This window comes from Tachyglossus aculeatus, chromosome 9 (assembly GCF_015852505.1).
Source record: "Tachyglossus aculeatus isolate mTacAcu1 chromosome 9, mTacAcu1.pri, whole genome shotgun sequence".
NCBI lineage: Eukaryota > Metazoa > Chordata > Mammalia > Monotremata > Tachyglossidae > Tachyglossus > Tachyglossus aculeatus.
The window spans coordinates 17,133,757-17,158,385 of NC_052074.1; the positions used below are offsets into that span (position 1 = coordinate 17,133,757).

Consider the following 24,629-nt stretch of genomic DNA (forward strand, 5'->3'; position numbering starts at 1 on the left):
GTGGAGCACTAGGAGAGATGGATTTTCATCCTTCGTATCTCATTTTTCCCATGAAAATTCAGGTAAGTGAGTGATCAATGGCACCAACTACCTGCTGAATAGCTGGGGATTCTTCTGCCAGCCCTTGGAAATGGGGGCTGCCAGGAGGAGTCCAGAAAAGCTTCAGGGGAATGGAGGAGGGGGGCCTGAGGGAATCAGGGAATAAGAGATGGTGAACTTGCTGAGATTTGGGTGTGGAGACCTGTGTTAGAAGAGCCCTGGGGAGACCAATTTACAGCTAATATGATCATTTGCTTAGTACAAGTAACCCACCCTTCACACTTTCTAAAGCCTTCTCTTTCAGCCATAAAGGATAGGGACTGACAGAGATAGAGATCCCATTTATAAGGGTACATGGGGAGAGACTGGAGGAACAGGGTAGTTAGAAAGAGGTAGACAGCTGATGGGTGGGAAGTGGTTCTGTTGTGGTCTCCCTGAACATTCATGGGGAAAGCAATCCTGAAGGAGAGTGAGAATTGGTTAAGGGAGATATTGTAATTTTTTTGTGGGATATTTGTTAAGGGCTTACTATGTGCCAAGATGCCTGTCTACTTGTTTTGTTTTGTTGTTTGTCTCCCCCTCTAGACTGTGAGCCCATTGTTGGGTAGGGATTGTCTCTGTTGCCGAATTGTACTTTCCAACCACTTAGTACAGTGCTCTGCACACAGTAAGTGCTCAAAAAATATGAATAAATGAGGAAGCAGTACTAACTTCTTGAAGTCAGGTCATGAGTTCTAAACCAGCTCCACTTGTCTGCTGTGTGGCCTTGGGCAAGTCACTTCACTTCTCTATGCCTCAGTTTCCTCATGTGTAAAATAGGGACTGAAACTGTGAGCCCCACATGTGACAGGGACTGTGTCCAACTTGATTTGCTTGCATCCACTCCAACGCTTAGTACAGTGCCTGGTACACAGTAAGCACTTAAATACCATCATTATTATCAATATCATTATAATTATTACTAAGTGCTGGGGTAGATACAGGATAACCAGTTTGGACGAGGTCCCTGCCTTACATTGGGCTCACAGTCTAAGAGGGAGTAGGTTTTAATCCCCATTTTACAGGTGAAGAAACTGAGGCACAGAGAAATTATTTTGTGCCTGTTGCCCCAGTTAGATTATTACAGGCTTCTTGTGGGCAGGGGTCATTTTTTTTTCTATTGTACTTTTCTATGCCTTTTATTCAGTGTTCTGCACAGGGTAGATGCTCAATAAAAACTACTGACTGATTGGTTATTGGTTTGTCAAGCACTGCTGTGGTACAGGGGGACCATGACCTGTGTAGAGTTTTGCTGTGGTTCTGCTGCTGCTTTAACTAGCTCCCTAACAGATCCTTCTGAAAATTACTGAGATTCTGGGTTTCTACTCCCTGAGCCTGATCCTGAACAGAGAGAGGCTTCTCAAATTTAGGCCTTAGGGTAAAGGCAGCTCTGAAAACATGCTTGCAGAATGAGGAGAAATACATGAGCAAATAAAAGTCCTGAGCAAATACAAATTCTGGGTCAAAAAACATACCACCAAATGTTCTAGGTTTAATTACATGTTTTGAAACAGTTATACGTAGAGTCCCAATACTTCCATCCTTGCCTATAACCCAAAAAAATAAAAAAGAGCATTATAAAATCCCAGCTAGGAAGACAGATTCAGCCACAAGAATAAATGAGTTAATTTATGGTAGACATTGTTTTTCTGCATGTCCAACAAAAATGTTTTAAACACCAACAACTTTAAATATTCAGCTTGCAAGCTTCATTTGCCCAAAGAACCAAGATTTCCATCATTTAAGCTAGACTTATTTCCCAATTTAATCTAAGTGAGGTAAAGATGTATCCAATCAAAGCTTTCATTAACTTTGCAGGCTACTATGAGGTGAAAGAATGTTTCACCCCCTGAGCTGGCAGTTGCGGAATCTACACTGAGGACCTGCACTCCCAGAGTGAGGAAGATGTGGGCTTTAGTTTCATGCATTCCAACATATTTATTGAGCAATTTCTGTGTGCAAAACAATGTATTAAGTGCTTGGGAGAGTACAATATAACAATAAACGGATATATCTGGGCTAGCAGGCATGGGCTCCGGCCTGATTATATTTCGGGAGTGTACTGCTGACTGTCCGGTTCCCCCTCAAGACAGTCAGAATGCAGGCTTGAGTGGAGGATTGTGGGTGGCAGGGTTGGTTTCCTGGAGGCTAATTCTCTGCTCCAAGCAGACAAAAGCCTAGGTTCAGGGAAGAATGAAAAAGAAGGTGAAGGGTACCTGCTTTCCTTCCACAGCTCCTGATGGTGCTTCTGGCATGCCCAATCAGGAAACTGGTGGTCCATGTTTTTCCATCTTTATATCTCTCGTTCTCTTAGAAAGACATAGAATTTTGACTGTCTAAGCTAAGTGAGGAAAACGGCATCGATGAGTTCAGGAAAACAGGGTGTAGGGCTAACGGGGAAAGCATCCATAAAAAGAGCAATTACAAAGTATAGATTTTGTGTTTTCATTTTAGAAGTTTATTTCCCCTGGCTTTAGAGTCTCCGTATTTAGATAACAGAATAGAACACACCCTCGAGATTGAAAGCTCAATGTGGTCAGAGAACGTGCTACCAACTTTGTTGTATTGTGCTCTCCCAAGCTCTTAGTACAGTGCTCTGCACACAGTAAACACTTAATAAATACCATTGATTGATTATCATTTATCCCTTTGCCTACTTCTTCTGTGATGGATTCTCCCAGAATCCTTTTTGAAAGGGATGTGCAGTAGTGGCAAATGGAATTCCCTCCCAACTTTCATCAGTCAATACACAACATCTTTAATGCTGATTTTCTCCTGCGTTCAAATAGTGTTTCTCTGATTTCATAGAATACTAGAATTGATTGTAACAAATGACACCAATACTTCTTACTTAGTGTCCATAAAATACCCTGGACCATAGGGTGTTTGACAATTGCCACATTTTTGCTTCCACCTTGTAGTTAATCCTCATTACAATGAGAGGGTGCTCTATTGAGAACAAAAATTGTTTTTTGTGGAAGTTCTTTCCACTAATTTTCCACTCATGACAAATTATTTAAAAAAACACTTTACAATATAGAATATATTTTATATATAAAATATATGTATATTATACATCTAATCCCCTGTTGGATTCTGAGAGTACACAGGTACAACTCTGGAGCAATATTCAGGAAACCTCTAAGGCTTGGTCAATTTCTCAATTGACATTAAGGGAGGCACGGGATGACCAGGTGCATTGCTCCAAATGCATCTGGAGCCTGAAGCCAAAATTTCTTCCTGGGCCATTAGAGTTTTGGAAAGAAGCATCTTGAATTTCAGCCTGGTTTCATCAACTTTAGTCAAACTGTCAGTTTCCACAGTTACATAAATGTGTCCTTAAACTTTAACCCAGAAACTGGAACTGAGGCTTTCTCCCAACTGGTAGTCAGCTGAAGCCCACCATATCATTTAGTCCATCTAGCAATCACTGTGAAGTCCAACTCCTCTTGTTTAAAGTTCTTTGTGAAGCATCAGTGCTTCTGCTTCAAGAACATGCCCGTAATCAGAGCTCCCTTTCTTGCTGAGTGAACCAGAATTAAACTTCCCTACCATTTTTATAGTCATCTCTCTTTTTGTACGTTTTCTTTTCTCCAAGCTTTCTTTTGAAGCCCTGTTGGCAAACCCTATCTCAACATCCTTTCTGTCTCTATGCCAGTCTCCCAGTCACTTTTCCTTCTTTGTCTACAAATTCTAAGTCTTTGTTTTGTTTTGCCTTTGTCTAATCTATTCAGAGCCTCACTTTTTGCTACTACACAAGCTACTCTTTTCCCCTTGTCCACCCATTTGACAGATTTTCCAAAAAGCCAGTCCAAACATGGAGAAACATCTGGGATGGGGAAAGAAGTATTTCATGGAGGCAACCAGATCTGGTCCTGATGCTGGTCGCAGGCACAGCTATGGCATCTCATTTTTTTCCATATCAATCAATCAATCATATTTATTGAGTGTTTACTGTGTGCAGAGCACTGTACTAAGCGCTTGGGAAGTACAAGTTGGCAACATATAGAGACAGTCCCTACCCAACAGTGGGCTCACAGTCTAAAGAAGTGAAGAAGTTAAATACTGTTCAAACTGAACGGCCCTTACTAGGGGGCTTGGGGTAATTCTGAATGCAAATTTATACTTTAAATGTTTTAATACTTTCTGATGAACAGAAAATATCCCCATTGCTTATGGTGAAACAAACCTTTCCTCTATTATTTCACAATCTTAGAAAAATAAATCCCTCAAATAAACAAATTCAAGTTACATCTGTGCAGATCGAAACAAAGCATATGGTTCCTAAACCACATTTAACAAGAATTGTCAGATATTCATACTCTGTTCTATTTGACACTTTTATCCATCTAAGCCCAATCTTCTGTCCCTGATAAATCAATCAATGGCTTTTAGCAAGAAACTACTGTATCAGGGCACAGTATTAACTGCTGGGAAACAGGCAGAACTTTTAAGTTCATGTAGGCTCTATGTAAAAAGAAATGCAAAATTAGGCTGTGACTAAGTATGATCGATATTTTTGAATTTAAAAAATTCAGAAATTAATTTTAATTTTTATCTTCAACGACATATGCAAGATCCGAAATCAGACAGGCTGTTTCCACAGCGACTTGAAGACCATTAAGCTTTGCAGCAAAGCAGTCCAAAGTCAGTTGGTCGACAGAGTCTAAAGCCTGCTGGCTAGGGCAGTTTGGGGGAGATAAAGGATGAGAAGGACTACGTAAGTTGCGCCAGTTGAGTTTTTCCCGGTTACTGTATGTTCCGCAACCACATCTGGAAACCAACTCTGCCCAATCAACATTAGCTGGAGAACCTGGTTGAACAGACCAACAGTGTCCATACTCTACATCGGTGAGAATTTCACCCTCATCGTGCTCCAGAGCACGAGCGACAGACTCCAGGGAATTGCAAAAAGCATCAGCAACTAACTGATATTCTATCCGAGAACAGTCACTGGCTTCGAGAACGCTGTCAGGCACACTGCGGCTCTATAGAGTAATAAAATCATAGTAGATAAAAACCTGGGTTAGCAAATAATAAAAAAATGGTCTGGTGACTATATAAGCTTTATATAAATCATTATCATCATCTGGAGCATTTACTGAGCACCTTTTGTGTGCACAATTCTGTACTAGGAGTTGGGGAACATGCAACAGAAGCTGAGCACTTTTGAAAAAATTCTAATTTTTCACTAGCAGTAGTAGGGAAAGCATTTACTGAGCCCTCACTGGATGCAATTAACTGTACTAAGCCCTTGGGAAGTAAAGAACAAAGAAGAGTCACATTCTCTGCCCACAAGGAGCTCAGTAGGTAGGTAGGTACAAGGTATTAATTTTGTACCTAGATAAACCTTACAACAATTTCTCTAATTTTTCCAAAGCTGATCTTCTCCTGGTGGTGTCAAGTGATTAAAGAATTTTGAATGAAGGACACATAATAATAATAATGATGGTATTTGTTAAGCTCTTACTATGTGCCAAGCACTGTTCTAAGCGCTGGGGTAGATACAGGGTAATCAGGTTGTCCCACGAAGGGCTCACAGTCTTAATCCCCATTTTACAGAGGGGGTAACTGAGACATAGAGAAGTTGTGACTTGTCCAAAGTCACACAGCTGATAAATGGCGGAGACGGGATTTGAACCCACGACCTCTGACTCCCAAACCCATGCTCTTTCCACTAAGCCATGACAATTTTTCACCCAGAGAAGAACACCTGGCCTCTTGAGCCTGCTACTACTTACAACTCCCTTTTCCTTTTAAATCCGCCAGACCACAGGCCAAGTGGAGAAAGGGAGGATGAAGAATAGAGGTGGAGCTTTTGGCAATGTTACTTTAGTCCCATAAAATTATTGCAGCATTCTGACGTTGAACCAAGAAGAGTACAAGTGGTCACATCGGTCACACAATTGGTCACATGGAAATTCATCACCACAGAGGTGAGGGGAGTAGTCAGTCCCACAGCTATTTGAGCTCGACCCCCCAAGACTTGTTCAACCCAGACCCCTAACAAGGCCTGGGAGTTCCCAGTTAAAGCTAAAAAGACCCAAAAATGGCACCCCTCTGGATTATCAATCAATCATATTTTTTGAGCGCTTACTGTGTGCAGAGCACTGTACCAAGCGCTTGGGAGAGTACAATATATCCAAATTGGGAGACACGTTCCCTGTCCATGAGAAGTAGCATGGTGTAGTGGGTAGAGCAAGGGCCTACCCACTCCAAGAGCAAGGGAGTCAGAAGGTCATGGGTTCTAATCCTGGCTCTGCCTTGTCTTCCATGTGACCTTGGGTGAGTCACTGTACTTCTCTGTGCCTCAGTTACCTCATCTGCAAAATGGGGATTGAGACTGAGTTCCATGTGGGACGGGGACTGGGTCCAACTCAATTTGCTAGTATCTACCCCAGTACTTAGTTCAGTGCCTGGCACATAGGAAGAATTTAACAAATACTGTCATAATTACTATTATTATGGGCTTACAGTCTAGAGTTCCTTTAGGTCTTTGGAGTCTATTCCCTCCCAGACTCCATCGCACCTAAAATTCCTGCCCCCTTGTAACCCACATGCTCAAAATAGAAAGTTGGCACCAATGGGTGGGTACTAATTTAAGGATAGAACCACTGTACTTTCTCATCCGTCCTATTATCTGGAGGTAACTGTTTGTTCTCAGTTTTGCCCTCAGCCTGTGCATGTTTGTAGCTCTTATCTGGCCCTCAAAGAAAAGAAGTTTACACACTCCTGATCTCAATATAGAGTTTCAAACGCAGTACGTACCTTATGCCTTATAAAGGTGGCCAAGTGAGTTTCAGTACAGCCACCTCCTAACAAAGCCAAAGGTTGCTTGATAGTTAGTTGTAAGACATGTTGTGCCGTCTGACAAGCAAGCTGAAAGAGACACGTTCGTAAATGTCAGAACCTAACACAACTCAGACCAGAGAAAGTGTGCTTTCATAGCAAGGAGCATGGGTCCCCCAAAGCGCATTTTAAATCTGGGCCAGCTACATCTGTGCTCAGTGTGACACAAAGTGTGGATGTAACTGAAATTCTGTAGACACTGAAATACTGTAGAGAGCAAGAAATGTCAAATGTTTTTTGGTGAAGAGTCTTTCTGAAACGGATTTCTTATAGGCTATAAGCTCCCACCTCTATACTACCAGACACATGGGCTAGGAAGAAGGCTGACTGTAGCAGTACTACCTTATGACTAGGTGAATTTATTTATTTATTTATTTATTTATTTATTTTATTTGTACATATCTATTCTATTTATTTTATTTTGTTAGTATGTTTGGTTTTGTTCTCTGTCTCCCCCTTTTAGACTGTGAGCCCACTGTTGGGTAGGGACTGTCTCTATATGTTGCCAATTTGTACTTCCCAAGCGCTTAGTACAGTGCTCTGCACATAGTAAGCGCTCAATAAATACGATTGATGATGATGATGATGAATGAAAAAACCAGCAAATTCAGTCTCCTATTGAGAAAATCCTATGCCCTTAGTGGAAATGAAAATCAGGATATTTGGTATCTAGACTGTAAGCTCACTGTGGGCAGGAAAAGGGTCTAGCAACCTTGTTATACTGCAATCTCCCAAGCACTTTATACAGTGCACTGCAGGCAGTAAGCCCTCAATGAATACGACTGATTAATTGACTGATTGAGGCTCACTCACTGTAGCTACAGCTAAAACAGGCTGTGTGTCAAAGACTGGGGAGACTGTAGGAGCCCTGAGGAAGTCGCAGTGAGGGCTAGGCCCCAAGAGTTATGTATTCCAAGCAACGCTGTCCAGGATCTGGCCTAGTCTTAGAAACCGCACATGTTAGAAATGCTTGGAGAAATAGGTGACAGCTGTGTACCGTGAGCCTGGGAAAGCACTTCTGCTCCCACTGCTGCCAGCTATCATGCTGGGAGTGAAGAATAATGAAGAATGCTTTGTTGCTGCTACAGACGTCTTGCGAAAACAACAGTGGCCTTGTCAAAGAGGAGACGCTAATGGCTGGGAAGGGTCTAATTCCAATGAACTGAAACATCAGAAGGCCACCTCTGGCCCGCTCCAGAGACTCCCTCTCCCCACCCCATCTCATCACACCTAAATTTTGCTGAGTTTTGCCCAACCAGGACATTCTATTACCTACCTTTAGTTCCTCCCATGCAGTTTCATTTCTATTGCAGAGTATCAAACTGCAGACAGTGTCATCATTTGGAATTAGATGCAAGAAGTGTTTGGAACCAAAGTTCGCAAAGCACAGATCCTTCACATTGCCATAACTAGCAGGAGACACAGAATCTAGGGAGCCGATAGGCTGTGCACCTAAAATCAGAAATGAAATATTTTAATTATATTTCATACTTCAGTACATTTTATAGCTTCAAAGCTTTGTCTCTACAGACTAAGAATTTAAAAGATAAATTAAAAAAGCTTTGAAATGTAAAGAAAAAACAGCTTAATACTAGGAAACTGAGCTGTATGCAGTAGGCTATCAAAAATAAACATTAAATTCAAATTGGAGGACATTTCCCAATAAAAAGCAGACTATTTTCCACCATCTTTTCCATTTAATTCCCCCCTTTTCTTAACTTCATGGCACTTTGGAGATAAAACTGCTATTAAAACTTAATCAGAATGCTCTTAAAAACACACAGCCCTGTCAAAGATACTGATTTAATTACCTAATATGACCATGCAGGATGTAGGATAAAATAAGAACAAAAAAGAGGCAAGATAGAACTCAGAACTAGAAACTAGACATTTCCGAGCGCTGAACCGTCTTCAGTGTTTCCTCAATCTACATATTTCAAGTAATTCAATGTGCTTTTAAGTACACAGGAGAGAATGTAATTCAAAATTCTATGAGTGAAGTTGGGAACAATAAGGCAGTGAAAATTAGAAAACAAGGAATCCATTTTGCACTGAAAATGAGAAAACAAGGGATATAGTTTTCACTTAAAAGCTAGACCTGCCGTCACTCAATACAAGGAAAGGAAAATGGTCTAGAGGCTTGGTAATGTCCCCAGTGACTGGTGGGCTCAGCAAAACAGAAGACTGGGTATCAAGCTGATGTGCTGCACTGCAGTGACTGTCCCAACCTTTGGTTGCATGGTAACTGGCCAGTCTGGCCAGCTAATGTGCAATTGATCGGCCAGCTGCTGCTCATGCAGCACGGCTAAGACTGGGACACCCCAGGGGTCCCATTTCAACCTACCATTGCTGCTACCAAATGCTGTTGGTATTTGTTAAGCACTTACTACATGTCAGGCGCTGTACTAAGCGCTGCTTCCCAGAGAAGTAGCATGGCATAGTGGATCGGGCACAGGCCTGGGAGACAGAAGGTTCTTATCCCAGTTCTGCCTCTTGTCTTCTATATGATCTTGGGCAAGTCACTTTACTTATTATTATTATTCTCTGTGCCTCAGTTACCTCATCTGTAAAAATGGGGATTGAGACTGTGAGCCCCACATGGGACAGGGACTGTGTCCAACCCGATTTGCTTGTAATCCACCCCAGCGCTCACTACAGCACAAAGTAAGCCCTTAACAAATACCATCCTTACTATTCTTACAAGCTAATCAGGTTGGACATAGTCAGTGTGAGTCACCCCCTCTATACTCTAAGCTCATTACAGGCAGGGAACATGTCTATCAATTCTGTTGCATTGTACTTTCCCAAGCACTTAGTTACAGTGCTCTACACATAGGAAGTGCTCGATAAATACCATTGATTAATTGATTAATCCCCATTTTACAGATGAGGTAACACAGGGAAAGACAAGTGACTTAACCAAGGTCACACAGCGGACAAGTGGCAGGGCTGGGATTAGAACACAGGTCCTTCCAACTCCTAGGCCCATGCTCTACCCACTAGGATACACTGCTTCTCCTTACCTTCTGATACAGATCTCATTTATGTGGAGCAGTTCCAGGAAACTTCCAAGTAGTTTTGACTCCGTGAGGGCAAGGGCCTTGTCTTTTTCCTCTATCGTACTCTCCCAAACACTTAGTAATAATAATAATAATGATGGCATTTATTAAGCACTTACTATGTGGAAAGCCCTGTTCTAAGCGCTGGGGAGTTTACAAGGTGATCAGGTTGTCCCATGTGGGGCTCACAGCTTAATCCCCATTTTACAGGTGAGGTAACTGAGGCCCAGAGAAGTGACTTGCCCAAAGTCACACAGCTGACTTAGTACTGTGCTCTGCACTCAGTAGACATCCATAGAGCTTAGTACAGTGCTCTGCACACAGTAAGTGCTCAATAAATACAATTGAATGAAACACTGTTGATTGTCTCAGAGGATACACAATAACAATAATAATAAATCTGGTATTTGTTAAGCACCTACTATGTACTACGTATTGTCCTAACCCTAAGCAAGATACAAAGTAGTCACGTCAGACACAGTCTAAAAAGGATGGAGAATGGGTATTTAATCCCCGTTTTACAGACAAGGAAACTGAGGCACCCAGAAGTGGTGACTTGCCCAAGCCCACATACACAATAAGGGTTAGAACTAAAATCCTCTGCCTCCAGGCCCATGCTGTTTCCACTAAGCCATGATGTCTCCGATTAAGACTTGGGCGTTTGATGGCTGAAAATCAATACAAAGTCAGTCACAACTGTTGGAAACCCAGTAGGCTCCAGAAAAGTCACTGTCCCATGGAGGTACCCGAATAAAGGAGATAACCTGCCTTGGATCATGTGAGGGGACTGGAGTCCCAAGGCCAGATCCAAACCAGATTCAAGTCGTTAATGAAGTCACTGGGACCTGGAAGCCTCCCCACAGTTTGAGATCACTGTAGGTTGGTGGTTTGGGCCCAGGCAGACAGAACCATCAAAATTACCTAGCAGTGGTGAAATGCAGCTCTCCCTGCAATTAGGAGGCTTGAGAGTGCATTTTGCCTTGCGGCCTCCTGTGCTCCTGGCCAGGATGGCTTGGACAACTTCTGACTCCTGCCCCGAGTCTATTACTGCATTCAATCAATCGTATTTATGGAGCGCTTACTGTGTGCAGAGCACTGTACTAAGCGCTTGGAAAGTACAAGTTGGCAATATATAGAGACGGTCCCTACCCAACAGCGGGCTCACAGTCTAGAGGGGGGGAGACAGGCAACAAAACAAAGCATGTGGACAGGTGTCAAGTCATCAGAATAAAGAGAAGTAAAGCTAGATGCACATCATTAACAAAATAAAGAGAATAGTAAATAGAATATCCCCCCTGTGCTTAGAACAGTGCTTGGCACATAGTAAGAACTTAACAGATGCCATAATTATTATTCATTCATTCAATCGTACTTACTGAGCGCTTACTGTGTGCAGAGCACTGTACTAAGCGCTTCTGCAGCTTCTAGACCCCGGGGTGTGAAGTTGGAAATTCCTCTTCCACCCCAAATGGTAAGGCCTAGGTATATTTCCACTCCCAGGAAGTGCTGAGGGAGGATGACAGGAATAAAGAATCATGGAAAAATGACTAAGCTAGAGATCTTGGGTTGAAGGAAACAAGAGTGGAAGACAGCAACACAACACACCCAATCTCATTTTGTTCATGCCCTTTTTCGGTACTAGACTAGTCCATTCCTTTTTTTCTAAACCCGCAAAAAATATGAGACTACAACCTAATATCCTATCTGCTATTGACTCAAAGAATCAGAAGGAGCAATGTCATTACACTGCATTTTCTAAGAACGCCTTAAGAGTGCACTGGAACATTTTGTCATACTGCGTGAAGAGCTTCTCCATTATATGCCTCAACCTGTTCTTCCGTCTACCGGAAGGCTGGACTGCACCAATCTTTTATTTTGCTATCATTTGAAATTAATTTTTACATTCAACACAAAATGTTCTGACCCAGCTAGTCTGAATCATTTAAATGAAGCTGAGAAGGAACTATTCAAAGACTGTCTGACGTTGTCAAGTGGGATCTCCTGAATTTTACCAAAGAGCCATATCCACTAAACATGACGTAAATAGCTGTCGGCTCAGAACAAAGTATAAAACAATAAGGTAATCAGAGATTATACATTCTAAATGTGGCCTCTAGACTGAAACTCATTATGGGCAGGGGATACGTCTACCAACTCTCTTGTATTTTCCCAAGTGCTTAGTACAGTGCTCGGCCTACAAAAAGTGCTCAATAGCATTAATTATATACAGTTGTCCTTTGTATTCAATGTGTATACCACCGATATACCACCGATGGGGAAAAACCGAGATTATTACCTGCCATTTGAGCCAACGGCTCCATCAAAGCCAGTCCGACTCTGTCTATGGCAATGATATGATGCCGATTGAGGTACTGTTTCAAAGATGGGTGGATAACTTTCTGGCACACCACAAGATCGACTTGGTCATTAATCAGCTGTTTCCCTAAGATAAGCAACTGATCCAGGGCTGCGGTTTCCAGGGACACATCACAACTGATCACCACAGTTCCTTCTCCGGCATCAGGAAGGTCTCCAGCCATGGAAACACAGAAGAGTGCCATCTTTTGGGTACGCACGGGCAACGTTTTGTCAGGAAACATCCTCATCAACTGAAATTCCGGCATGATTTCAATAAGCAGTCCAGGTAATACAGTAGAATCCATAACTCTGTGACCCTTTAAAGGGACAATTACGCTCTTCCCCAAGATACCACCACCTTCAGCATTTTGCGGAACAGTAAGCAAAAAGGCTCTTAGAATCAACGCCCCGATATGATCTACTTCTCTTACAGTCAGCATGCAGGCCGGCTTACTTGTTAATATACTTCGCACCAACTGAAGGAGAGTTCTCGTTCTGCTAAAGTCAACTGGGATTCGACAGGCACAGACCTCAGATGTGAGGTACTCTACGCAGAGGCTCAAAAGATGTTTATTTGCTTCAATGACAGTTCGGGGAGCTAAGTTTATTTTCTGACAACGCTCAACCAGGTTGCAGCAAAGAATGGCTGTAAATAAGCCACAGTCACTGAAGCGGGTTAAATGATTCTGCACCGAGGTGGTCAGGATCTTTAGTACTGGGTGGGTGACAGAAAGTCTACCCAATATGGCACACGACTGAGAAGTTGTACAGACACACCCTCCAACGCCATTGTGCAGTTGTTTCAGTCGCCCACAGGGGCCATAACAAGATGCTACAATTCCTCTTAGTACAGACAGGGACTGACTAACAGCGTCTTTAGTGAGCTGTACGCTGGTGCACAATGAAGGCTTTTTTGCTTCTAGGCGAGCCATCTTATTTCAACCTACAAGTTGTAGAGACACAATTTTTATTTTGTTCATCGAACTCTTGGATTTATTGCATTTTAACACACGTTCTTAATTTAATACAGTTACTTTTCAGGAAGCAAAATTACAATATGTCATCACGGACCCATGCGGTTAGACAGGTTCAGGTTTTGAAAAGCCTGGCACATCTTACTGTAAGAATGACAAGTGGGCGACTTCGAGAATCGGATCGCTTCATTCTTCAAGGCTCTTTTGTTTAGTTTCTAAGACAGATTTAGCAGAATTTTTGGCTGTTATCTGTATAATGTATGTACCAAGATGGACCCCTATGAAAGATAACCCAGCCACAAGGAGCCAGTTTCTTCTTATCCAACTGCTTTTCTTCATTTCTTTTGATGTAAAAGAATCAAAATTCTATCTATAATGAAAGAAACAAAACAAATAGGTTAGTACAGCTTTTTAAAGTTTCACACAAATTAAGAAGTTCTCTTTATCATTCTGATTCTCCTTAAAAAAATAGCAATGAACCTGGATCTGCTGAATTTATACATGCTGCCCATAATATTAACCTTCATTTGAGATCTGAAGATCTAAGAAGTGAGTGCATTTACACAACTCCCTCCCAGGAATGATCCAGAAAACTGGATAGCTTCCTTCCTTTCTTCTAAGAACTCGCTAATAGGCAATCTGTACTTACATATGTACATAAATATCACATCCTGAATTTCCATTTTGAGGTCTTTCCAGAGCCACTTGTTAAAATCTTCAATTAATAATAGCTGTAAGTTGCCAATAGTGGGCTAGGTGGCACACCCGTCATAGGATCTGGCTTGATCTTTGATCTCATAATCTTTCTGATCTCACACTCAAAATCATCAAAAACACAAAGAAGCTGAAATAAAACATGAGCTCATTACACTTGCAAATTGTGTCAAAAATGACTGAGGCATGCTCTCTACCATTTAATAAACCATGTGAGAAAAACGAAAAGACCTGATTGATGCTCCAAAGTTAGCAAAGAAAGCCCCATATTCAGGAAACTACTTTTTAGCTTCCAGAAACTTTTTGAGGGCATTAACTATTTTGGGCCATCACCAGTGGGACCAATTTTCCCAATGCCCAAGTTTACATCCTCTTAGTAAGTTAAGCATTACTTCTTTCAGACCCTGGCCCATATAGCATCCTGCAGCAGTGTATGCACAATGTGTGTAATGCTGCATTAAATGGTTCTTTTAATTATTGGAAAGAGTTAATGTTCCATCCAAATACCTGGTTATCTACCAAGGTGTACTCTTAGGCATTGGAAAACTGGACGGACAGGCCACACAGTAGGGTAAGCAGAGGAGCAAAAATGGATGTGCAGAAGCCCAGAATAAGTGTGAACAGCTGGATAAAAGACAAAGAAACAGTAAGGCCTAATGGAAAGCTAATCAGGTTAGACACAATCCCTGTCCCACCTGAGGCTCACAGTCTTAATCCCCCATTTTAATAATAATAATAATGATAGCATTTGTTAAGTGCTTACTATATGCCAAGCACTGTTCTTTACAGATGGGGTAACTGAAGCAGACAGATGTTAAGCGACTTGCCCAAGGTCACGCCGCAGACAAATGGCAGAGCCAGAATTAGAACCCAGGTCCCTAAGACTCTCAGGTCCATTCTCTCTCCACTAGAAAATGCTGCTTCATTTCTCATCTCTCTATTCACTTCTCCCTTTGATCTTCTAGTGGCACCTGTGGCCAGTGCTGCCAAACCCGAGCCAGGCCAGGAGGTGATAAACTAGGTGAGTTTAATAATCTGTGGCTTTGTAGCCTTGTTATAGGCCTAGTGAAAAAAGCACAAGGCAGGGAATTAGGAGAGCAACTTGGTGGCTCTGCCCACTGGGGACTTGCACATTGACGGCTTCAAAACAGAGAAACACCTAGGGACTTTGGCTAGGTGGAGCCCCTTGCCAAAGGAATCCTGAAAAACCAGCTGGCTGAAGTGGGTGGGAAGACTGTGGCACTACCAGGCACATCTCCTCCTGGCTTATGGCACTAAGGCCCTGGGATGTGCACTAAGCTGTAGTCACCTAGACCATAAATGGGTCACTCCTCTAAACAAAACAATCTGGCATGTGCTTGCATCATAATGAGCTGCATTCTTACCTTCCTGCTGGCTCGCTGCACTCGATGACTGGCAGGACGAGAGTACGGGACACCTCACCATCAAGGTTTGTCTGGTGCTATTGATAGGGCGCTCTATCTTCTGGCTCCACAAATGCCACCCCTGTCTATCTGGGAGAGTCCTCACTGTGTTAGATTGGTCCCTGACAGATTCAGGCAAAATACCTCCAATTTTTCTACATGAATTTTCCTTTCATAAAAGCTACCTTCCTCTTGCAGACACAGCCATTGGGCAAAGTGAACTTCTCCCTGCTTCGAGATTCCCATTTGCAAAAAGAGGAGACAAAGATGGACCTATCCATCAACCGATCGTATTTATTAAACACTTAATAAGTGCAGAGCACTGTACTAAGCACTTAGGAGAGTGCAATTCAAGAGAGTTGATAGACACACTCCCTGCCCACACGGAGCTTACAGTCTTACAGTCTATAGCTAATAGGCAAGTACTTGATATTTCCTGGGCTTAATGTTCAAAACAGCTATCACTTGGGTACAATGCTTTCCTTCAGGAAATCTGTGCGATTTCTGAAAGCCAGAGGCTATCATTTTCTGGTCATTTAGTCTAAACCAGACACCTACAGCATGGCTCAGTGGAAAGAGCAAGGGCTTGGGAGTCAGAGGTCATGGGTTCAAATCCCGGCTCTGCCGCTTATCAGCTGGGTGACTCTGGGTGAGTCACTTCACTTCTCTGTGCCTCAGTTACCTCATCTGTAAAATAGGGATGGAGACTGTGAGCCCCACGAGGGACAACCTGATCACCTTGTATCCTCCCCAGGACTTAGAACAGTGCTTTGCACATAGTGAGTACTTAAATGCCATCATTATTGTTATTATTACCACCTACCTTTATGATGCTGCCTGATTTTCTACTTTGCTTTTTTTGAAGCTTCCTGCTGTGTCACATGGGTCACAATCGCAGGTTCCGGAATCGTGTCCTGGTTTGGTACTTGGAAAACTGGACTGTTCTTGATGCTATGCCACCCTAAATGTATCAGCCCAATAGAAGGCACCATAACAATCAGAACTTTGTAGTCTCTCCAAATGGTTTTAAGATTCATAGTACTTTGGCATCAACTGTACCTATGTAAAAAGTTAATAATTTTAAATAATATCTCCAAAATTACTTTTGGTAACCACACAAAGCAAACTATAACTACAGTTAAGCATTCTCAACCCAAGGATGACAAACTTCTAATTAACATAACAAAATACGAAATCTAAAAAGCAGCAGGAAGTTTGATTTGGCACACTTAAAAAATAACCTTGGTTTAAGAATCTTAGAAGAGGGGCATTAATTACTATATATCCCAGGAAATTACAGTGTAAGGGTAGGAAACTTTCTTTAAAAAAAAAAAGAAGAAAAAAGAGTGTTTTATTTACATGCTATAATTATTCCATTCCTTTGAACTGCGCAGGTCTGTTGGTAGAGGTAAATGAATAGATTCAGATGCACCTTGAACACAAAAGACTACAAATGAATCTGCTCACTGTACTCAAAATTGCCATGCCTTTATTCGAGCACTATATTTACCTTGGGACCACTAAAATGTGGAGAACTTGAGAACTTAGAAAGTGGGGAGGGAGAATCAAGAAGATAGTAGTAAAAACAGATAAAGCAGTCTGAATTAGTTCAAACCAATCAACCAATGATATTAATTGAGCACTTACAGTGTGCAGAGCACTGTACTAAATGCTTGGGAAAGTATATTATTACAGAAAGGCTAAAGGATAAGGATGTTCTTAACTTGTGTGAAGTTCATTTAAGAAAGGATTTTGTACAGGTGCTAAGGCAGCTATCACTCCATCATCATGTCCAAAGAGGTTAAATGAAAAACAGAATGGCTTAAACAGGAGCTCTTGGCATATAAAGTCTTTGATTTAGCTGGGGATTCACCTCTGAGACTTTCAGGGACGAGGGAAAAAAATACCTTTTTGAATGGTTTGTGTGCACTCTGGCCTAGAAAGGCAGAGGGGCTCAAAGTTCCTACTTGCCTTATGATACGGTGATTAATGAACCTTCTGGTTAGAGACCAGAGAATTCCACAGACGGGAGGCTCATAGGCTTGGTGATGAGATGGGACGCCAGTCACCTCAACGTTGCTCCCTGCATAAGCAACAGTAAATTGTTACTGATTAAAAGCTGTTCAGGAGTCCCTGGAAAAGGACTTTGCTATTGGATCAGCTCCTATTGTAAAAGGTTTGGCATTAAAAAAACGCAGCAGTAGCCAGTATCAGGATTAGGGTCATGCGTCACCGTACACGGATACCTGGGTATCAATCAATCAACTGTACTTACTGAGTGCCTACTGTGTGCAGAACAGTAAACTAGGCAGTTGGACGTACAACAGAAGTCACAACCCCTGCCCACAAGGAGCATAAAAATCTTATGGGAGATGCACATAAAATAACTTATAAATAGGAAAAAGTGCTCAGAGTATGCAGAACTCCATGTTCAAAAGTGCAAAGAGAATGGTGCAAACGGGCTATGTTCACTCAATGAATACTTGATTTAATGAACACTTACTGTGTGCAGAACATTGTGCTAAGTGCTTGGAAGAATATAACCGAGTTGGAAGACATGATCGTTGCCCCCTAGGAAACTTAACATCTCAGAATGTGATTTAGAGAGCAGAAAAATTAATCAGAGTTTCCTGGAGGAGATAAGATTTCAGAAAGGCTATAAAGATGAGGAGAGCTGTAATTCACTCATTCATTCAATCATATTTATTGAGCACTTACCGTGTGCATAGCATTGTACTAAGCACTTGGGAAAGTACAACACAACAATAAATAGATACATTCCCTGTGATCTGATGGATGTACCAGAGAATGGAGGAGAAAGGGTGTGAGTTGGGGGGGGAGTCTAGAATGAGGCACAGTGAGGTGAACTTGAGAGAATAAAGAGTAAAAGTTGGGGTGTATTTGGATAAGAGTGGATCAGTATGAGGGAGTGTTAGTGCAGACCTTTAAAGCCAATGGTCAGGAGTTTTGTTTGATGCCAAGAGCAATGGTAGTCATTGGAGGTTTTTGAGGAAAGGACAGATGAACATAGACAATTCAGAAAGACAGTTCTAGCAACAGATTGAAGACAGACTGGAGAGAGGAGAGGCTGGAGGCTGGAAGCCCAGTGAAGAGGCCGATAGAGTAATAGTCAAGCTAGGATATGAATGCCTGGGCCAGAATGAGAGACACTTGGCTTATAAATATTATGGTATCTGTTTAGAGCATAGTATGTGTCAAGCACTGTTCTAAGCACTGGGGAAGATACAAGTTAATTAGGTTAGCCATAATCCCTGGCCCTCAAGGGACTCCCAGTCTAAGTAGGAGGGAGAACAGGTATTGAATCCCCATTTGACAGTTAGGGAAACTGAGGCACAGAGAAGTTAAGTGACTTGCCCAAGGTCACACAGGAAGCAGTTTGCAGAGCCAGAATTAGAGCCCAGGTCCTCTGACACACTAAAAACAGCAATACATGAATGACAAGGGATACTACGGTCTCTCTGCCTCCAGCCTCTATTTCCTCCCATCTGAACTACACATTGTGTACTGCAGGCTTCACTGTCCTCCAAACCCACTAATGGCTTCGCCGTTTCCCTCCACATCAAGCAAAAACACTACAGGATCAACTTCAAGGCTCTCCCCCAACAGATCAGCCATCTTCAACTGTAACTCTCCAGCCTTGGTCCCCTCGCTCCTGCTGTTCCAATCTGGAATTCTCTCCCAGTTTATTCAACAATCCATCAGTAGTACTTATTGAGCATATACTGTGTGCAGGGTATCATACATACTAAGCACTAACAGACCACAGCTCTCCTCCCCTTCAAAACCCTCATCAAATCCCTCCTCCTCCAACAAGCCTTCTCTAACTCCCCAAAATTCAGCATTTCAACCCATCAGCTGCCTCTGTCACATATTTATTCCCTCTGCCAACACTCATGTACATGCATAATCAACTTTTCATTATTACCCTATTTTTATTTTCATGTGTTTCCCCAGTTAGAGTGAAAGGTACTTGACACCTACAATCACTCCCTTCTGGGTCACCTTTGTCCTTGGAATTACACTTTATTCACCCCTCTCTCAGCCCCACAGCCCCTTATGTATGCATCCATAATTTATTTAAATTAATGCCTGTCTCCCTCTCTAGACTGTAAGTTTGTTGTGGACAGAGAACATGTCTACCAGCTCTAATATACTGCACTCTCCCAAGCGTTTAGGACAGTGCTTTGCACACAGTAAGTGCTCAATAAATGCCATTGATTGACTGATAACGAACGGGTCTCAATCTTCTGTTTTACTTTCCCAAGTGCTTATACTGTGGGGCACTGCATTGAGAGCACTCAATAAGTATCTTGACTACTACTACCACCACGACCAAAGTGAGCAGGAAGCAAAGTCCTGCTGCAACCCTATGCAAAGCTGAGAAGCAGCGTAGCTTAACAGAAAATGCACAGGACCTGGAGTCAGGAAACCTGGGTCCGAATTCCTGTTCCACCATTTGTATGCTGTGTGACCTTGGGTCAGTCACTAACTTTTCGGTATCTCGGTTTCTTCACCTGTAGAATAGGGATTCAATATCTCCCGATTTGCTTGTATCCACCCCAGTGCTTAGTAAAGTGCCCGGAAACAAATACCATCATTATTAATAATAATAATAATTATTATTATGGTATTTGTTCAGCACTTGCTATGCGCCAAGCACTCTCTAAGTGCTGTGGTAAATACAAGGTAATCAGGTTGTCCCAAGAGGGGCTCAGTCTTAATCCCCATTTTACAGAGGAAGTAATCGAGGCACAGGGAAGTGAAGTGACTGGCCCAAGGTCACACTGCAGACAAGCGGCGGAGTCGGGACTAGAACTCACGTCCTCCGACTCCCAAGCCCGTGCTCTTGCCACTAAGCCATGCTGCTTCTTAATAAGCACTTAACAAATACTATTACTATTATTGTTATTATTATGTCCTGTCTCCTACCCTGTGAGCCCCAAAGAGGTGAAATCTAATAAAGGGGGTGGTGAGGGGAATCAAAATTATTTTAGGAGGGCTTTTTACATCACTTACCGCCCATCCACACACACACATCCCCTCACCCTTTCTTTTCCTCTTTTCCAGCTGCTGCACATTTGGGCTGTTTAGAAGATAACTTTACAAGAAGCAGCATGGTTTACTGGAAAGAGCAAGGGCTTGGGAGTCAGAGGTCGTGGGTTCTAATCCCGACTCCACCACTTGTCAGCTGTATGACTTTGGGCAAGTCACTTCACTTCTCGATGCCTCAGTTACCTCATCTGTAAAATGGGGGATTAAGACTGTGAGTCCCACGTGGGACAACCTGATCACCTTGTATCTATCTAGAACAGTGCTTGGCACATAATAATAACAATAATAATAATATTTGTTAAGCGCTTACTATGTGCAAAGCATGTTTCCCAGACTGAGCCCCTTCCTTCCTCTCCCCCTCGTCTCCCTCTCCATCCCCCCATCTTACCTCCTTCCCTTCCCCACAGCACCTGTATATATGTATATATGTTTGTACATATTTATTACTCTATTTATTTATTTTACTTGTACATATCTATTCTATTTATTTTATTTTGTTAGTATGTTTGGTTTTGTTCTCTGTCTCCCCCTTTTAGACTGTAAGCCCACTGTTGGGTAGGGACTGTCTCTATATGTTGCCAATTTGGACTTCCCAAGCGCTTAGTACAGTGCTCTGCACATAGTAAGCCCTCAATAAATACGATTGATGATGATGATGATGTTCTAAGCGCTGGTGATCAGGTTGTCCCTCACAGTCTTAATCCCCATTTTACAGATGAGGTAACAGGCTCAGAGAAGTTAAGTGACTTGCCCAAGGTCACCCAGAAGACAAGTGGTGGAGTCGGGATTAATAATAATAATAATAATGGCACTTATTAAGCGTTTACTATGTGCAAAGCACTGTTCTAAGCGCTGGACCCATGACCTCTGACTCCCAAGACCAGGCTCTTTCCACTGAGCCACGCTGCTTCTCTAATAATCTCTACCTCTGTAATAATAATCACATAGTAAGCGATGAACAAATACCACCATTATAATTATTATTAACTCAAAACACTTTATTGCTTTCCAGGCCCGTTGACTCTCACGCAAGGTCAAGCGGCCTTAAGGTTGCACTGACCTGGGGAGTAGGACAAGGAGGGGTTTCTTGCTTCCTCCTTGCACAGGACCGAGACAGACTAAAATGGAAATTTGCAAGAGGACTGGGCCTCGGCCTTCTTCTTCTTTTTCTTCTTTTTTTCCTCCTCCTCCTCCTCCTGCAGGGCTGCAGGCCCACGGCTCCAACCTACGAACAGCAGCAGGGCCAAAGCGCCCAGACGCAGGCCGCACTGCGCATGCCCAGTGCGAGTCCAAGTGGAGATCCGGAATCCGGGTTTTGGATGTAGCTGGGGCGGGGGGGGGTGATCAATCAATCAATCGTATTTATTGAGCGCTTACTGCGTGCAGAGCACTGTACTAAGCGCTTGGGAAGTACAAGTCGGTAACACATAGAGACAGCCCCTACCCAACAGCGGGCTCGCAGTCTAGAAGGGGGAGACAGAGAACAAAACCAAACATACTAACACAATAAAATAAATAGAATACATATGTACAAGTAAAATAAATGAATATATACAGTAATAAATATGTACACACATATATACAGGTGCTGTGGGGAAGGGAAGGAGGCAAGATGGGGAGATGGAGAGGAAGGAAGGGGCTCAGTCTGGGAAGGCCTCCTGGAGGAGGTGAGCTCTCAGTAGGGCCTCGAAGGGAGGAAGAGAGCTAGCTTGCTAGCTCCCGATCAGAGCAGAAAAATTGGAGTCCTCCCAAGCTAGGGGATGTTCAGGGGTAATTAATCGGCTAAGTGAATGCAAGGGGAAAAAACAGATTTAAGTCTCCGATTTGCTCTACTTCCCCTCCCCACAGCACCTGTATATATGTTTGTACACATTTATTACTGTATTTATTTTACTTGTACATATTTACTATTCTACTTTATTTTGTTAATATGTATTGTTTTGTTGTCTGTCTTCCCCTTCTATTCATTCATTCATTCAATCGTATTTATTGAGCACTTACTGTGTGCAGAGCACTATACTAAGCGCTTGGGAAGTACAAGTTGGCAACATATAGAGACGGTCATCATCATCATCAATCGTATTTATTGAGCGCTCACTGTGTGCAGAGCACTGTACTAAGCGCTTGGGAAGTACAAGTCGGCAACACATAGAGACAGTCCCTACCCAACAGCGGGCTCACAGTCTGGAAGGGGGAGACAGAGAACAAAATCAAAAATACTAACAAAATAAAATAAATAGATATGTACAAGTAAGATAAATAAATGGAGTAATAAATATGTACAAACATATATACATATACACAGGTGCTGTGGGGAAGGGAAGGAGGCAAGATGGGGGGATGAAGAGGGGGATGAGGGGGAGAGGAAGGGAGGGGCTCAGTCTTGAAAGGCCTCCTGGAAGAGGTGAGCTCTTAGTAGGGCCTTGAAGGGAGGAAGAGAGTAAGCTTGATAGCTCCCGATCAGAGCAGAAAAATTGGAGTCCTCCCAACCTAGGGGATGTTCAGGGGTAATTAATTGGCTAAGTGAATGCAAGGGGAAAAAACAGATTTAAGTCTCCGATTTGCTCTACTTCCCCTCCCCACAGCACCTGTATACCTGTTTGTACACATTTATTACTCTATTTTACTTGTACATATTTACTATTCTATTTTATTTTGTTAATATGTTTTGTTTTGTTGTCTGTCTCCCCCCCTATTCATTCATTCAATCGTATTTATTGAGCGCTTACTGTGTGCAGAGCACTGTACTAAGCGCTTGGGAGGTGCAAGTTGGCAACATATAGAGACGGTCCCTACCCAACAGCGGGCTCACAGTCTAGAAGGGGGAGACAGACAACAAAACAAAACATATTAACAAAATAAAATAAATAGAATAAATATGTACAAGTAGAGTAATAAATATGTACAAACATATATACATATATACAGGTGCTGTGGGGAGGGGAAGGAGGTAAGGCGGGGGGATGGGGAGGGGAGAGGAAGGAAGGGGCTCAGCCTGTGAGCCCGCTATTGGGTAGGGACCGTCTCTATATGTTGCCAACTTGTACTTCCCAAGCGCTTAGTACAGTGCTCTGCACACAGTAAGCGCTCAATAAATACGATTGAATGAATGAATTAATTAATTATGAGACACTTGGCTCTCGCCAAGCTAGCTCTCTTCCTCCCTTCAAAGCCCTACTGAGAGCTCACCTCCTCCATGAGGCCTTCCCACACTGAGCCTCCTGTCCTCTCCTCATTCATTCAATCGTATTTATTGAGCACTTACTGTGTGCAGAGCATTGTACTAAGCCCTTGGGAAGTACAATATAGAGACGGTCCCTACCCAACAACGGGCTGACAGTTTAGAAGGACCGGCTCACAGTCCTCCCTCTGCCCTACCTCCTTCCCCTCCCCACAGCACTTGTATATATTTGTGCATCTTTATTACTCTATTTTACTTGTATATATTTACTACTCTATTAATTTTGTTAATGATATGCAGATAGCTATAATTCTGTTTATCCTGACAGTTTTGACACCTGTCTACATGTTTTGTTTTGTTGTCTGTCTCCCCCTTCTAAACTGTCAGCCCGTTGTTGGGTAGGGACCGTCTCTATCCGTTGCCGACTTATAATAATGTTGGCATTTGTTAAGCGCTTACTATGTGCAAAGCACTGTTCTAAGCACTGGGGGGGGGGGAATACATGGTGATCAGGTTGTCCCGCGTGGGGCTCACAGTCTTAATCCCCATTTTACAGATGAGGTAACTGAGGCTCAGAGAAGTTAAGTGACTTACCCAAGGTCACAGCAGACATGTGGCAGTGCTGGGATTCGAACCCATTACCTCTGACTCCAAAGCCCGTGCTCTTTCCACTGAGCCACAATGCTTCTCAAGCGCTTAGTACAGTGCTCTGCACACAGTAAGCGCTCAATAAATACGACTGAATGAATGTTTACTACTCTTTTATTAATGATGTGCATATAGCTAAAATTCTATTTGTTTTGATACCTGTCTACTTGTTTTGTTGTCTGTTTCCCCCTTCTAGTCTGTGATCCCGTTGTTGGGTAGGGATCGCCTCTCTCTGTTGCCGCCTTGTACTTCCCAAGCGCTTAGTACAGTG

At 42.6% G+C, this 24,629-nt stretch overlaps 1 protein-coding gene across 6 annotated transcripts; it reads right to left on the reverse strand.

Moving 5' to 3' along the window:
* Nucleotides 1–2,513: 2,513 nt before the first annotated feature.
* Nucleotides 2,514–21,793, reverse strand: MKKS (McKusick-Kaufman syndrome). Of its 6 annotated transcripts, XM_038751046.1 has the most exons (7): nt 21,590–21,793; nt 16,280–16,515; nt 13,968–14,162; nt 12,283–13,688; nt 8,204–8,379; nt 6,847–6,957; nt 2,514–5,066 (listed from the first exon to the last, which is right to left on the reverse strand). In XM_038751046.1, exons 4-7 carry the CDS (start codon nt 13,274–13,276, stop codon nt 4,626–4,628), a joined length of 1,722 nt encoding a protein of 573 aa, XP_038606974.1. In that variant the 5' UTR covers nt 13,277–13,688; nt 13,968–14,162; nt 16,280–16,515; nt 21,590–21,793; the 3' UTR covers nt 2,514–4,625. The 6 variants fall into 6 exon arrangements, with proteins under 6 accessions (XP_038606974.1, XP_038606976.1, XP_038606972.1 ...); XM_038751048.1 differs by lacking the exon at nt 13,968–14,162 and having other exon boundaries at nt 16,280–16,417; XM_038751044.1 differs by lacking the exon at nt 13,968–14,162.
* Nucleotides 21,794–24,629: the final 2,836 nt, after the last annotated feature.

What these genes read in the sequence shown, in the direction of transcription:
- MKKS (XM_038751050.1), bottom strand. Translation starts at nt 13,276, where the DNA reads ATGGCTCGCCTAGAAGCAAAAAAGCCTTCATTGTGCACCAGCGTACAG. An exon ending in CTGCATGGGAGGAACTAAAG is followed by an intron (nt 6,958 to 8,203) that starts GTAGGTAATAGA and finishes TGTCTCTTTCAG; the next exon opens with CTTGCTTGTCAGACGGCACA. An exon ending in CCACCTTTATAAGGCATAAG is followed by an intron (nt 5,067 to 6,846) that starts GTACGTACTGCG and finishes ATTACTCTATAG; the next exon opens with AGCCGCAGTGTGCCTGACAG.